Below are 16,931 nucleotides of genomic sequence, written 5' to 3'. Positions count from 1 at the left end.
AAGAAAAGGAGGGAGTGGGGGAGAGAAAGGAAGGAAGGATGGAAGGATCACATGTTGGGTCACAAAATAAGTCTGAACAAACTTAAGAATACTGAAATCATATTGAGTACTGTTCTGACCACAGTAGTATGAAACCAGAAATCAAAAACAGGAGAGAAACTGGAAAATTTATATATGAATAAATTAAACAACACATTCCTGAACAACCAACAGGTCAAAGAAGAAATCAAAAGAGAAGTCAAAAAGGATCTTGACACCAATGAAAATGGAAATATAACATACCAAAACTTATGGATGCAGCAAAAGCGTTCCAAGAAAGAAGTTTATAGTAATGCGTACATGAAGAAAAAAGATCTCAAACAACCTAACATTATACATCAAGGAACCAGAAAAAGAAACAAACTAAGCCCAAAATTAGCATAAAGAAGAACATAGTAATGATTAAAGCATAAATAAATGAAATACAGACTAGAAAGATCCATGAAACTAAGTGTTGGCATCTTGAAGAGATAAACACAACGGATAGACCCTGACTAGACTAACCGAGAGAACAAGAGAGGACTCCAATAGTTACAAATGAAAGAGGAGACATTAAAACTGATACCACAGAAATACAAGGGATTGTAAGAAACTATTACCAAGAAATATTTGCCAACAAATTGGATAACCTACAAAGAAATGGATAAATTCCTGGAAACCTATACCCTATCAAGGTATAGAAAATAGAAAAATAGAAAATCTTATCAGACCAATAATGAAGTAAGGAGTAGTCAAAAACCTCCCAACAATGAAAATAACAGGACTAGATGGCTTCACTGGTAAACTGTACCAGACATTTAACGAAAAATTAATGCCATTTCTTCTGAAACTCTTCCAAAATGTTCAAGAGGAGAGAATACTTTCCTAATTTATTTAATGAGGCCAGCATTACCTTCATACCAAAGCAAGAATACTGCAAGAAAATAAAATTACAGACCAATATCCCTGATAAACACAGATGCAAAACTCAACAAAATACTAGCAACCCAAATTCAGCAATATATTAAAAAGATTGTACATCATTATCAAGTAAGATAGACAACTCAGAAATAAACCCACACATATGTGCTCAATCTTTGACAAGGGAGCCAAGAATTCACAATGGAAAGAAGGACATCTCTTTAATAAATGGTGCTGGGGAAATTGGACGTCCACATGCTAAAGAATGAGAATGGACCCTGATCTTACACCACACACAAAAATTCACTCAAACTGGATTAAAGACTTAAACATAGGATCAGAAGGCATAAAACCCCTAGGAGAAAATATAGGAAAAAAACTCCTTGACATTAGTCTTGGCAGGGACTTTTTGGATATGACACCAAAAGCAAAGGCAACAAAAGTAAAAATAAACAAGTGGAACTACATCAAACTAAAAAGCTTCTGTACAGCAAATGAAAACACAATCTACTGAATGAGAGAAAAGCAATATGACCATAATGAGAAACAGTATAGAAGTTCCTAAAAAAAATAAACAATTGGGGCGCCTGGGTGGCTCAGTCGGTTGGGCGGCCGACTTCGCCTCAGGTCATGATCTCGCGGTCCGCGAGTTCGAGCCCCACGTCGGGCTCTGTGCTGACAGCTCAGAGCCTGGAGCCTGTTTCAGATTCTGTGTCTCCCTCTCTCTGACCCTCCCCTGTTCATGCTCTATCTCTCCCTGTCTCAAAAATAAATAAAACGTTAAAAAAAAAATTAAAAAAAAAAAAAACAATTACCGTATGATCCAGCAGTCCCATTTCTGGGTATATATTCACAGGACATGAAATCCCTGTCTCAAGTGTCATCTGCACTCTCATGTTCACTGAAGCACTATCCCCAACAGACAAGATATGAAAACAACAGAACTGCTCTTTGATGGGTGAATAAAAAAAAGTGTGTATATATTCAGCCTTAAATAGGAAAGAAATCTTGCTATTTGTGATAATGAGGATGGACCTTGAGGGCATTATGCTAAATGAAAAAAGTCAGACAGAGAAAAACGAATACTGTATGATCTTACTTACATGCAGAATAAAAAAAAGAAAAGAAAAAACAAGCTTATGGATACAGAAAACAGATGGGTGCTTATCAGAGACAGAGGTGAGCAAAACAGGTGAAAAAAGTCAAAAGGTACAAACTTCCAGTTATGAAATAAATAAATGATGGGGATGTGATGTACAGGATGGTGACTATAGTTAATAAAACCACGTTGCATATTTGAAAGTTGCTAAGAGAACAAATCTTAAAAGTTCCCATCATACACAAAAAATTATAATGTATGTATGTATGGTAATGAATATTAACTAGACTTACTGGGGTGGTCATTTTGTAATATGTGTGATATGTATCAAATCCTTATATTGTATATCAGAAACTAATATAATGCTGTATGTCAATTATACCTTAACAAAAAAATTTCTTAAAAACGTAAGTCTAAAAATCTAAAGTTGAATGAAACCAATTATGTTTAACAAAATCAAATTTCTTGCTTCATTCTTGGAAAACACACTTTGAAATTACCTGGCCCAAACCCCTACTGTCAAAAGAGGAATCACTTTACAGCAATCTGTACCAATGCTCATTTCATGTCTACTTAATTGTTTTCAGTGACAGGACAGTCACATCTTAGTGAAAGAATCAAGCTTTTTGTTTGTGTGAAAGCTTCAACTGCTCTTTGTTGTATTAAGCCTAATATACTATTTTGTTGTATAAAGCCTAATGCTTTACTGTAGCTCATAGTTACTGGACTAGTTCTGCCTACTGGTGAAACACAAAATACCCTGTGACTAGTCTGAGAATATATTTTTTAAATAGATATCCAGCTTGTCTTCTCTTTCAGGGTTACATGTCTCCATTTCCCTCAATTTTTTTCACAGAACCTGTTTTCCTGGCCCTGCACCACTTTGGCTGTTTTCCTCCTGATAGACTCTGCCCATTATGTGAATCACCCCAGATCAAGCTTTTCTAAAGAGCTGTGCTTTCTGTGCAAAAAGATATAGCATATTCATATATGAGTTCCAATTGTTTAACTTCCCTCAAAAACCCCCAAAATTAATACTGCAGATAAATTTTTAAAACTCATTCTACAAGATCTGCCTTAGCTTTCTCAATGAACAATTGTAGGGCATCCCATCCATATCTGCTGCTATGACTAGTTGACAATAAAACCACCTCCAAATTAATCTAATTATTTTGACATTTCAATACAGCCAACTACATGAATTTTTTTTCCTCACATGCTGCTTATAACCTGAGTTTTATAATACTTACAAACCAAAGGGTACTTCAGGGTATGAATATAAATTAAATGTACTTTATTCTGCCTACCAAGTTTAACATTTACAAATGTCGCTGGTCTAAGAACAAATAAAATAATTGGGTAAAACTTCCAGAATTAAAACAGAGATTAGATTCTTTTGAGCAGACCAGAGTTTAATAACTGACTTCGACATTTTTCAGATAAAATTGGTTTTGCCTTTACATATTAAACTAATACCTAGTTACAGAGTATAAATTTAAAGTAGAAAAAATTAACATTTTGAAAAGCGTTATTATTTCATTAGAAAGCCTCATAAATAACATATCATTAGATAAGTATTAATGATACTCTTAAGCTTTTCCAAACTACAAATTTTGAACTTGGTTTATATTTCATTTCTAAAATATCAAGCATTTGTGAATATTAGAATTCTGAATTCTAATTGAAATACTGAATTTTAGAAAAGTATCTAGAAGAATAAAGAATCCATATTTAAGTTATTTTACATACTTAAAAAACTCATTTTCTTCAAATTGAAATTATTTTATTTACAAACTGGTAAGTAATTAAGCATAGTCACAAACATCAGCTGGCATAACTTATCAAAAGATGGGTTGTTTGCTTATAATAACAGTTTTATGAGTGCAATATTTTCTTCTATTTTGAGAAGTAAATGCACACTATGAAAAAATCATGTCATTGATATATCAATCATCTAGTTTGTAATCCACATTTCTATACTTTAAGTATATTATTAACTTTCTTTGGAATTTAAAAATACTGAAGATACTTTATGATACTTCATAAATTACATTACCTGTAAAATAAGTCCCAAATTAGAATCCTCTAGAATTAGAATTTAAAAAATTTTAAAAGAATAGACATATATATTCCTGCGTATTATCTACATATATGTAGTATACACATGTATATGTGTGTACTTGTGTGTTTGTGTGTGTCTATATATGCATAAACACAATTTTCTTACCCCTGAACTTATCTCCGAGCCTCTTGGCTGACTCTGCTGTTGCTTATGGTGTCCTGTCAGCAAGCCTCCTGCAGTAAGGTTTGGAAAGCTCTGAAGATAAGCCTGTGACCCTGAGAAATTTCCTTCTGCCTTCCCCACCGAGGCTGGCTGTTTCTCCTGAGTATTCCCGTGCCCTGGCCCAGCTTGTCCAGCAATGTGCTGATTTGGAAAGAATGGTAACATGCCCATTCCAGCTGTTATAGTTGTTTGAGTTGGAATCAGATTAGATGCTGTAATAAACCACAAATGCAAAAAGGTTTGATTAGACAAGAGTTCTTCACAACAGTCCTTTGGATGTTTGTTAAGTTATGGGCAAAATGTGGAAAAAACTATTTTGTGCCCGTTAGAGAAGAGTTATATTTAAAACATGAAGTTAGTGGTTGTAAAGTAGCAGGTTTCCATATGGGGGTAATAAAAACAAACCCTATAACAGTAATCATGCTTTCCTTATTTTCAACAACTTCCAGGATAATCTCAAGGATATTTTTTAACTCCAAGTTTTAGCTGTATATTGTAAAATATGAGAGCAAAATGTGTATACTTTTTGGCCCTTAAGTTACATCAGGTGCCTGTGTTTTAATGCCCAATCACTGTAATTTGCCTGCTTCCATAAATAATTAAGTCTTCAGCTGAAAAAATTCTCTGACACTTAAAAAGAAAGTTAAATTAAATCCAACAATAGTTTTGGTCAGCCAACTTGTACCAGTTCATAACAGCTGACTATGGGTATCTTTTCCCAGCTCCTGAATTCAGTGTCTTCATGTGGGTAGTGTGCAATTGGCCATGACTTGTAGTGCTTACACATAGACCTCTACAAATGCTATGAAAATCAAGACTTTTTTTTAGACCTAGAGACCTGGTTTTTAAACATCAGCATAACCCTGGTTTAAAAAAACTGTAATATTTGTGAATAGATAGGCACCAATTTAACACATGAAAGCTTTACATTTTTATTTACAGGAAATACCAAGAAATTCTGGAAGAGATGAAAATTTTAATAGGAAAATTTTGAACCATTCCACTTTTTAAAAATCTATGGCTCACAATTAGAAGAAAAGAGCTAATTTTGATAAGTACGTTAAGTCAAATTTATATTTTACAAATTCACTGAACAAATTTCTTAAATTATTTCTAGTACTAAATAGAGGTGGATACTTCAGTTCTTCTAGCAATGTATTTATTTGGACATTTTGAATTTTAAATGTTCTTAAAGCAGTTTATGCAAAAGCAAATAGCTTATTATTTAACCCAACACAAATAATAAACATCTGCATGAAGGGTGGGTGGCTCTCGGTTAAGCATTCAACTTCGGCTCAGGTCGTGATCTCACGGATAGTGGGTTTGAGCCCCACATAGAGCTCTGTGCTGACAGGTCAGAGCCTAGAGCCTGCTTTGGATTCTGTGTCTCTCTCTCTCTCTCTGCCCCTCCCCTGTTCATTCTCTGTTGCTCTCTTTTAAAAATAAATAAACGTTAAAAAATTTTTTTTAAACATCTGCATGAACTTTTAGTGATATAAAATTTAATTTTTGGAAAAGGCTCCATCATACCATAAAAATTTCTACACCTGTCTGTATACTAGTTTAACTTTCACCCAGTCAATTTAAACAATCAGAATTGGTGGATTTATTTGATCATTTGACTTGCTGGCTTCCTGCAAAGGCAAAATATACTACCCTATATTTAATTGACTTTTTTTTTAAATTACTTGTGGCCCTTCTCTTTTCCCAGCATAATCACTTAAGACAAATTTCAATTACACTTCAAACTGAAAGTTCCTTTCAAGTCGCATTCCAATAAGAAATCTTGGTATACCAGATGCTTTTGTTTTTCTAAAAAATAATTGTTTTGTTTAAATTTGTCATCTTTTCAGGGGCACCTGGGTGGCTCGGTTGGTTAAGCGTCAGACTTCGGCTCAGGTAATGATCTCACAATTGTGGATTCGAGCCCCTCATCGGGCTCTGTCCTAACAGCTCAGAGCCTGGAGCCTGTTTCAGATTCTGTCTCCCCCCTCTTTCTGCCCCTCCCCCACTCGCACTGTCTCCCTCTGTCTCAAAAATAAATAAACATTTTTAAAAAATGTTTAAATTTGTCATCTTTTCAGAAACACAGAGTACACATGTTGTTATTTTTCTTCGACTACTAGTTTGGAGATCACATTTAAAAAATAATACAAATAAATCATCAAAGTTTACCAAAATACCACATATTTCTTTAAAAGCTAAGGGTTTCTTATTCAGGCAAAAATTAAATGGATATCTATGTAATATGTTGTCAGCCCAGTGGGCAGCACGTCACTCTCAAAGGGATCTATGTCTTTGCCTCATGCTGCTGTGAACAGTCATCAAATATTAAAGCATATCCAACAGGGAAAATGTGATCTTGGCATGGAAGCAAGTCCATCAATAACTTATCAATAGTTTTCTTATATGAAAAATAGAAAAGCCAAGAGGGCTCTTAAAATTTTAAATGACTGAATAAAACTCAAATTTAACCTTTCTGTAAATAAAAGCAGAATATAGGTAAACCATCTTTAAATCTCAAATCTGATTGTTTCCAGACTTCTCAGTAAATGCATGTCATTTACTTTTATGTGCTTCTCCATGATGACCCAACTCTGTTTTCAAAGGAAGCGCTGACCCCATCCCTACTGTGGTTTGAAGTATCATGGCTGGGGGATCTCCAAGTAAGCCCGGTTTCTGCAAAAGAAGAAAAGAAAATAAGACTTCTGCTCATGGCAGCAGGATATCACCAAATGAAAAGGCTACACATGTGAATGTTCATAAACAATCTGACAGCCTGAATACAGAAAAGGAATGAACTCAATTCCAAAGAAAAAAACAATGCCATACTTACATTATTAGGAATATTCTCAAACTTCATTAATTGTTGCTGTGCCAATGGTACATGAGAAAGATTCTGAAGGAACAAATTAGAAGTATTACCCATAACTGTGCTCTGTGAAAATGATAAAGCATCAAGTTAGTTTAATTTTGAAAAGCTACTTTTCACAGAACCCAATTCATTTTAAAGTTCAGTTCTCCAGTTGATCTGAGCAAAAGCCAATAGCTTCTTAATATCCTACTTTCCTACTTCAGGCAATGCTAATTAATTCTTTTAATAGTATACAAGATGTAATTATGTGGTCATAGAACTAACTCCAGATCTTTTTTTCTTTCATCCTTCTTCCTCCCCCCCACCCCCTTTTGGCTTTATGTCAGTGTCATTCAATCATTTATTTATTCATTTAATCATCCAACACATATTTACTGAGCACTTACTGTGTGCCAGGTACAGTGCTACATAATGTGAAATACAAAATACGATCTGCCCTCACAGATCTTAGAGGTTCCTGAGGGAGGGAGACATTAACATTAAAAACATATAATTACAAATGGTGATGAGTATGTGAAAGAAAAATACAGGAGCTATGAGAATAGTTGGGGATTTGATTTAGGTTGGTGAATTCAAGGAAATTTTCCCTGAGGAACTAACTCTTGCACAGAGATCTGAAGGCTGTGGAGAAAGAACTAGGTGAAGTCTGGGGGACTTAGGTGGTATTGAGGTGGGGAGCATTCCAGGTAGAAGCAGCAGCAGGAGCAAAGAACAAGAAGAGAGCAAAGTCCTTCGAGGACCAAAAGCAGGCCATTATTGCTGGGATAGTGATACCCAATGAACAGGAGAGGCAGCAGAGGCCAGCTTGGATAGACCTTCTGGGCAAAATTAAGCATTCTTGTCTTAATTCTAAAATAAAGAGAATATCATCAGTACTCTGAACTCCCCTCTCATGTCACTCTTCACAACTTATTATAATTAACATTTGTTTTCTATATTTGTTGAAATTCTTCAAGAACAAAGGACCATGAATGTTTTTGTTCAACGCTATAGCCTCAATGACCAGCACAGTGTCCAGTACATGTTAGATTCTCAATATGTTGACTAAATGAATGAATAAAGACCCTCTAATGTACAAGGTCCTACGTTAGATTCCAAAAATGAAAAATAAATAAAAGATAAACCTTCTCTTCCAAAGCTCAGTTTAGGACTACTCATTCATTAAGCTACATTAATCATCTATCATACATTAGGTTGGATTTGTAATTAGGCTTCTATATAGACACAGCCTTAAGCAGTACCAGAAATTAATGAGTAGCATTTATCTCCAATATTATGTTTATATACAAATACGTTTTAAAATACTTATCTGAAGAAGGTAAGAAAAATATTTTTATTCTTGTATGAATTATTTTCATATGGGCTAAAATTTAAAAATTAAGAGTTCACATTCATTCATTTTTTTCTTTCTGTGAATACTTTAAGACCACATAAGACTTGTTTTTACTACTTATTTCTAGAAAAATATGCCACAAAATACACCTCTCTTCCCTTAATGCCCTATAAACAGAACTATACTGCTTTGATCAGCTTAATTTGATCTGATGTCCTGTGTTTTCATGTAGCCATAGTTATTACTAAGAATTTTTTTTTAGAGATGAAATACTCATTTAACTTCTCAAGAATTTTAAATGTTAAGAGCAAACAAATGAGTCACTCCAAATGTTTGATACTTCAGTACTCAATGCCATTTATATACCTGATGTGCTTTATTCAGATGTAAAAATGCAGGGGAGATGGATGGATTCATCAGATGTGGCAAGCTGTGAGGTGTTCCAAGAACTGCTTTTAAGAAAATAAAATATTTAACTTCATGACATACATGGGATTCAAAAACAAATAAACTCCAAAAAGGGTAAATAAATATAGTTTTTAAAACTTAACAAGTTTATTGAAAGGTCAATTATATACTGACCTTGTCACACAAGAAGTAACAAGCTCCCTTCCCCGTGATTCAAAATCAGAATTTGATTTCAAATCCCAACACCTTCTTGTCAAGATAATAAAACACCAACCCTAGGCTTTCTCTTCTCTAGTTCTTTGAGCAACAAAACTAACTCCATGTATTAGAGTAAGTATAATACTAACTGAACCCCTGTCATTTGCTCCATATTTGTGTTAGATTTTTGGGGTATGTTGGCAGGGAGTAGGGTGGGTGGGAAAGCCAAGAACATACAGTCTTTTCCTTTGAAGAGCTTACAATCCATTTAAGAAGAGAATATATGTACATAAAAATATTTATATAATAAAAACAAAAGAAACAATACATAGTTGATAAAAGGAATAAATAGCCACACTTTTTACCAAGTTTGCCTGACGACAAATACCAGAGTATATATTAAAAGAGATGTTTTCAAAATAAATAATATATAGACAGAACCATGAGATAGAAAATATGTGAAGTAATTTCATCTAATTATTACAAAGCAACTAGGAATGGTCAGGCATAGAAAGTGCTTCAAAAAGCATTTCATCTTAGGGAGCCTGGCTGGCTCGGTTGGTAGAACTTGTGACTCATGTGGCTCTTGATCTGTGGGTCATGAGTTTAAGCCTGACATTGGATGGAGAACTTACTTTAAAAAAATAAAGAATTGTGTTGTCTTATTTATAAAAAAAAAGAAAGGGAAAAAAATAAGTGCCTTAAAAAAAAAGCATTTAATCTAATGACCAAAAATATTTGAAATTCACATATAACATGTCTACAAGTTTATCCCATGTTTTAAAAAGCACAAGTTTTTATTACTTGCTAAACTAGTCCATCTTTGGAAAACTGTTCAAAAGTGTTTTCTTTGGTGGCAACTGGGTAGCTCAGTTGGTTGAGCTTCCAACTTCGGCTCAGGTCATGATCTCATCATCCATGAGTTCGAGCCCTGCTGACAGCTCAGAACCTGGAGCCTGCTTCCAGATTCTGTGCCTCTTTCTGTCCCTCCCCAACTCATGTGCGCTCACACTTGCTCTCTCTCTCTCTCTCTTGCTCCCTCTCTCTCTCAAAAATAAAATTAGAGCAAATTGTTTTCTTTAGAAGGATCCTGTTTCACAACAGGTGGTAGGAAGATTAGGTCATTAGCTGAGTTGTTTATAAAGACAGATTGTTTATTAGGAAAGAGGGATAAAACGGTCATTTCATAACAATAAAGGGGTCATCAGGAGGATACAACAATCTTAAATGTGCCTCAAATAACAAAGCTTCAAAATACAGAAGGCAAAAATTTCTAGAACTAAAAAAGTAGACAAATCCACAATTATGGTTAGAGATTTCAACACCAACTCCTCTCTTTTTTTCAGTTAGTCACTGTATTTTGTTTTAAAACATTAAAAAATATTTTTTCACAGCTTTTAATGAAGACAGTATTTCCCAGTTTAAAACAACCACCACCAGAATCAAAACACTCTGGAAATGTCTACAGTCTCACATATAACTGCCTTTATCCTTAACTTCTTCCATTGTGCCCCATCCTCCCCTCAAGAAGTCCTGAACAACACTATCAATCAACAATATGTACAAAGGACTATAATACATCATGACCAAATGAGGTTTACCCTTGTAATAAAAGGTTGGTTTAACATTCAAAAATTAATGTAATTCATTATGCTAGCATACCAAACAAAAACAAAAAACACATATGATGATCTCAATTAATGGATAAAAGCACTGGATAAATTCTAGCAATTATCACGACAAAATTTCTCTGCAATATAGAAATAGAAGGCAAATTTCTCAGCTTGAAAAAGCAAATCTGTGAAAAAGCTATAGCTAATATGACAGTAAAAGAATGAATGTTCTCTCCTCAAGATCAGAAACAAGGCAAAGATGTGCATTCTTACCAGTTCAATGCACAAATTATGCTGAATTTCTGTATATTGCAATAAAGCAAGAAAAAGAAGTAAAAGTCACACATATTGGAAAGGAAGAAGTGAAAATGTGTTTATTAGTGGATTACATGATTGTGTATATAGAAAATCCTAAGAACAAAACCTACAAGAAATAATAAGCTAGGTTGCAAGATACAATATATACAAAATCAAGTGTACTTTCATATGCTAGAAATAAGAAATTCGAAATTTAAATTTAAAGGCAATACTATTTAAAATAGTATCAAGAAATGTAAAATACTATGAATAACTGACAAAATATGTGTAATATTTGTACCTTGAAATTTACAAATTATTTCTGAGAAAAATTAATAAGACCTTAATTGAGAAATATACCATATGTATGGCTCAACCTCAACACTGTTGTCAATTCTATCCAAATTAGTATAGATTTAACACAATCCCAATTAAATTACTGACATTTTTTCATGGAAATTGACAGTCTAGTTCCAAAATTTATATATTAATACAAAGGACAGAGAATAGGCAAAACAAAACGAAGGATTTACACTCACTGATTGATTTCAGGGCTTGTTATAAAGCTACATTTATCAAGACAATGCAGTACTGGGATAAAGACAAATGTTTAGATCAATGGAATGGAATGGAGAATCCAGAGATAGAGCCATACACACATACAGAGTGAACTGATCTTTGAAAAAAGGCGTCAAGCAATTCAATGGAAAAGGATAATCTTTTTTAACAAACGATGGTGGAACAATGGTAAAAAATTAACCTGCACCTTTACTTAGCTTCACACCATAAACAAAAATTAACATAAGCCAGAAATCTAAATATAAAAGACAAAATTATAAAATTTCTCAAAGAAAATATATGAGAGCATCTTAATGACCTAAAATTTGGCAAAGATTTTTTTTAAGATTTCTTAAATATGACAAAAGATGTACAAATTTTAACGAAAAACAAATTGGACTTTGCCAAAATAATAAATTTTGCTCTTCAAAGGACACTGTTAAGAAAATAAAGGAAAACTTGCAGAGTGAAAGAAAACATGTGCAAACCCATACATACAACAGTGGACTTGTACCTCTAATAAAGAACACTTACTACTTAATAAGAAAAAGATAACTACTTAATAAGAAAAAGGCATAAAATATTTAAAATGATATAACAAAAAAGATATAAAGAGGACTAATTAGCATTTTAAAAGATGTTCAAAATCATTGAAAGGAATAGTCAAAATCACTGTGAGATACCCAATAGAAAGGCTAAAATTAAAGGAGGAACATAACAAGTGTTGGTGAGAATATGAAGCAAACTGGAGCCCTAGATATTGATGAGTGAGAATGCAAAGTGGTTTAACCACAATGGAAAACAGATGGGAGAGTTTCTTATAACTCAAACCTACACCTACCACATGCCCTGGCCATTCCACAACTAGATATTTAGCAGGGAGAAATAAAAGCATAAGTCTGCAGAAAGACTAACACACAAATGTTCGCAGAAATTTTATTTGTAACGATCCCAAACTAGAGATAACCTAAATGTTCATCAACAATTCAATAGATATGCAAACCATGGAATGCAATATGGCTCCATTAAAAAAAAAAAACAAAAAACAACTACTGATACATGAAACATGAATGAGTCTCAAAATAGTAATTTTATTTTATTCCATTTATATAAATTTCAGGGTGATTCCATTTATATAAATTTCTAGAGAAGACAAACTATAGTGACAGAAGTCAAATCAGTAGTTTCCTAGGGATGGAGGAGAGGGAGATTATAAGAAGACAAAATGAAACTTCTGAGAGTTATAAATATGTTCATTATTTTGATTATGGCAATATACATATGGGTGTATACTTATATATAAAAATTATGTACACAATGATTTTACACATATGTCAACTTATAAATTTTTACAGTCTAAATATGTGTAGATTAATATGCAAATATAACTCAATAAAGCTGTTAAAAATACAATTTAGACTATAAGTAATTGCATACTAGTTAAAATTTAAAAGGGACACACACACATACATATAAAGAAAGAAGTCTAGAATATTTACATTGTATTTTGAAGTTGGTTAAAAGGTCTGGATTGAAGAGAAAAGATCAGTATGGTCAGAGTAACATAATCAAACTGGGTCTGAGAGGAAAATCAAGCTGATGGAAGTGTACAGATTAGACAGAAAAGGCAGAGTAGTTGAGAATTTGTAGAACAGACCATATGTGAGTAACAAGGTATGTATAAGCTGTGGAACAGAGATACAGAGGAAGAAGATTGATCTGTAAATAACTATTTAAGTTCCTTTCATTATAATTAACAGTTGCTTTAGGTGCAGGAGATGAACAAGACATAAATCTTTGTAGTTATGGAACTTACATTCTAGTGGGAGAGGCAAACTAAAAACAGGTAAATAAGTGTGAGTTATTTGAGAAATGAAATGAGAAGGAAGAAGAGCGAGGGTATAAATATAAATATCTATACTACTTAATATAAACATAATTATAATGAATTATAATTCTTAGGTTGCTCAGAGCCCTCTGTGAGGAGCTCAAAATACAGTAAGGGATAGAGTTAGATACAGTAAAGGACAGGGGCGCCTGGTGGCTCAGTCGGTTGAGCGTCCGACTTTGGCTCAGGTCATGATCCTGCAGTCCGTGAGTTCGAGCTCCACGTCAGGCTCTGTGCTGACAGCTCAGAGCCTGGAGCCTGCCTCAGATTCTGTGTCTCCCTCACTCTCTGCCCCTCCCCGACTCATGCTCTGTCTCTCAAAAATGAATAAACATTAAAAATTTTTTTAAAAAAGATAAAGGAAATACAGGTGGCATTTACTGATTAACAAGACACTTAGTCAGTCTTTCCTAACCACCAAGAAACTGTCATTACATCCTCTAGAAGCTTTGCATGTGTTTACGTTAAGGAGATTTAATCTTCCTCCCTTGCCACTCCACACAAAGGAAGAAAGCAAGCTTGGTGAAATAATTTCTCCATCAGTGTAATATTGAAACATCCTATTTAAAATTGTGAAACTATCCCTAAAATAAGCATAACTTATTTCTTGGCCATACATCAATCTGAGTAGAAAAGCAGAGTAGAGAATATATATTCTCAGATGAAAAGACAAAAACTAATATTGGACAGGAGTTACTAAAGAGAGCCCAGAGTCCAAAGATGTGGACAATACTTTCTAAAAGACCCAAGAGCATGAAATACTTCCCTCAAACACTAATACAATCTTGGACTGCATGAACAGCAACAGAATGATCACAGGAGGGAAATCCCACCACATTCTATGCTGATCAAAACCCATTTACAGGATATGTTCATGTCTGTGTATACCCTATTTCTGGACAAATCAGAAAACCTAGGCTGTTATCTACAAGAGGACAACCAGTTGGGGAGGCCTGAGAACGTATCTTGGGACATATTATGGAAAGCCAAATACAAAACGGTAGTCTTCAAAGAAGTTAACGAGGTGTAGAAAAAAATACTAGAATTCTTGTTCATATTAACTTTCATCCTTAAATAAAAAATATTAAGTTTTATCATTTCTTAATATACAGGTAGACAAGGGTGCATTTATATAACTGACATATAATTGATACATATACTGTATACACTGGGGCTCTGCTCAAAATTTATTTTACTGATATGGCTGCATATTCAAAAAATAAATAAATTTTAAGAAGACCACTGACCTGGAGAATAGAAGACAGGGAAAACCAAAAATGACTAAGGTCTCATGGTAGCTGTCTTTTCAAATATTATTAGAAGTCTTTTCTTATAGAAGAAGGAATAGATTTATTCTGTGTTTCTTCAGAGGAAGAACTAGAATAAGTGGCTAAAATTATAGGGATTACCATCTAATATTTAAAAAAAACCCTAGTAAATAAATTTGTCTAATTAGGGAATAGGTTGCCTTGGGAAATAATGAGCTTCTCATGCTTTAAGTAATCAAGACGTAAAAAACTATCTCTATACCATTAAAATTGTAGAAGAGATATCTGATTATGTAACAGGTTGAACCAGAAAACTTCTAAAGCTGCTTCTTACACACAAATAATTGATGATTATGGGACATATTTATTACTATGACTATTGTTGTATAATACAAAATTTAACTGGTCTTTGTCCCTGGTTCCTAGAAGGAATACTAGATCCTCACAATTTTCTGAGTGCTACAAGTATCTTTGTTATGCTAATGAGGTGACTCAAGGTGGGCCTTTATGGGGGGACTGCTCTTGCCAGAAACACCAGCTATGTGATTAGGGGGCTGGGGCTTTGGGCCACGTGGTATCAGCAGGACCTCCTGATCTCCAGAGAGAAGAGTGAAACTGGAGATTGAGTTCAATAACAGGTCGTCATTGCTTACATAACAAAACTTCAATAAAAACTCGGAATGCCAAATTTAATTCAGTAGACATCTCTAGCTGGCGAACACAGAGATGTGCTCTGACTCCATGGGAAAAGATCACCAAAGCTCTGCATTCAGGGCCCTCCTAGACCTAGCTCTAAGAGTATTTTCTTTTGGTTGTTTCTGAGTTGTAGCCTTTATAATCAAATGGTAATCATAAGTATAGTGCTTTCCTAAGCCCTATGAACTGTTTCAGTAAATCATCAAACCTGGGGTGGTCATTGGAATCCCTGAATTTGTAGCCAGGGGGTCAGAAGTACAGGTGGCTTGGGGCCCCCCTGAATTGACACCTGGTGCGTAAGGAGAGGCAGACCTGTTGGTGACTAAGCCCTTAACTTCTGGGGTCTGTGCTAACCCTGGGTAGTTAGTGCTAGAACTGAATTGCAGTCCACTAGCTGGTGTTGAAACAACATAACCAGTTCAACCAGTCAGCGTTGAAACAAACATAAAATGTATTTAAACATTTTTATTCTAAACTTTAATGTTGAATATAAAAATTCACTTCATAATGCTAAAGTATACATTTTATGTACATATAGTTGTACATTTCAAAAGGTAGGCTCTTATCAGAGAAGGAATACTAAACAGATATTTAATATATACCAATGTTATAAAGATTTCCATAATGCTTTTGTTATTTTCTACAAAGTAAAACTATTTTTCAACAAAAAAGAGCAAAAAGGAAACATAACTTTAGCATTTTTGAACAAAGTAATTCTGCTAAAAATATTACTTAGAAAAGTATCATATCGTCTGTTGATACAGTCCATAACAATGTAGTGTATTAATTACCTGGTCTTTAAATTCCTGTCATTTAATTATGAGCTAAACTGGTTTTAAAAAGGTAAAAGAAATCGGGAAACATATAAGCAGATTGTATCTACCAAAAACAAGCAAAACATATTATCACCTCAGACCATTAATTAAAATTCATGACAAGTCCTAGAAAAATATTTTTGGACTAATTTAAATGTGTTTTTCATATAAAACAGCACAAACTGACTTCATGCCAACCTTCTATATTTAATCAGTGCCATGGTGCTTACCTGGTTTAACAGCTCGTCCACAAAGCTGGGGTTGTAGAAGGACTTGTAACAGGGCAGGGTTGTTCAAACTTTTCATAATTTGTACAGGATTTGGCTCTGGAAGTAAGCCTTTTTGATTACTGTGCATCTTTAATAAATACAGAAATAGGAAACATTATAACAAGGATAAGTACAAAAGATGAAATTTTAAAGGTTTTCTTTCAGAAATTCTCATTCATCTGATATTTTAATGATACAGGCAAATTGCTTTCTATGATACTTTTTTTATATATTCTACAATTTCTAATTATAACGTTAAGATATATACTATAAATACTGTACAGCATATACTGAAATCATCATAAAATGTCTCAGTGAACTACAAATCGGCTCTAAGAGGACTAACGATTTAGTAAGATAAAACAAAAACAAAAACAATTTAGGTAGCTAA

At 33.8% G+C, this 16,931-nt stretch overlaps 1 protein-coding gene across 2 annotated transcripts in view; it reads right to left on the bottom strand.

Annotated features, from left to right (window-relative positions):
* RAVER2 (ribonucleoprotein, PTB binding 2) overlaps nt 1-16,931 on the bottom strand; it is a 94,623-nt gene that overhangs the window by 31,525 nt on the left and 46,167 nt on the right. For both annotated transcript variants that reach the window (XM_042997474.1, XM_042997475.1), the window contains exons 5-9: nt 16,502-16,628; nt 8,897-8,982; nt 7,159-7,260; nt 6,890-7,001; nt 4,266-4,534 (exon numbers count right to left, since the gene is read on the bottom strand). In XM_042997474.1, the coding sequence (XP_042853408.1) occupies nt 4,266-4,534; nt 6,890-7,001; nt 7,159-7,260; nt 8,897-8,982; nt 16,502-16,628 (696 nt within the window). The remainder of the gene's footprint in view (nt 1-4,265; nt 4,535-6,889; nt 7,002-7,158; nt 7,261-8,896; nt 8,983-16,501; nt 16,629-16,931) is intronic.

The sequence above is a fragment of the Panthera tigris genome, chromosome C1 (genome assembly GCF_018350195.1).
Source record: "Panthera tigris isolate Pti1 chromosome C1, P.tigris_Pti1_mat1.1, whole genome shotgun sequence".
Taxonomy (NCBI): Eukaryota; Metazoa; Chordata; class Mammalia; order Carnivora; family Felidae; genus Panthera; species Panthera tigris.
Note: the sequence above shows the minus strand (reverse complement) of the source record. Positions and strands in the feature narration are given on the sequence as shown.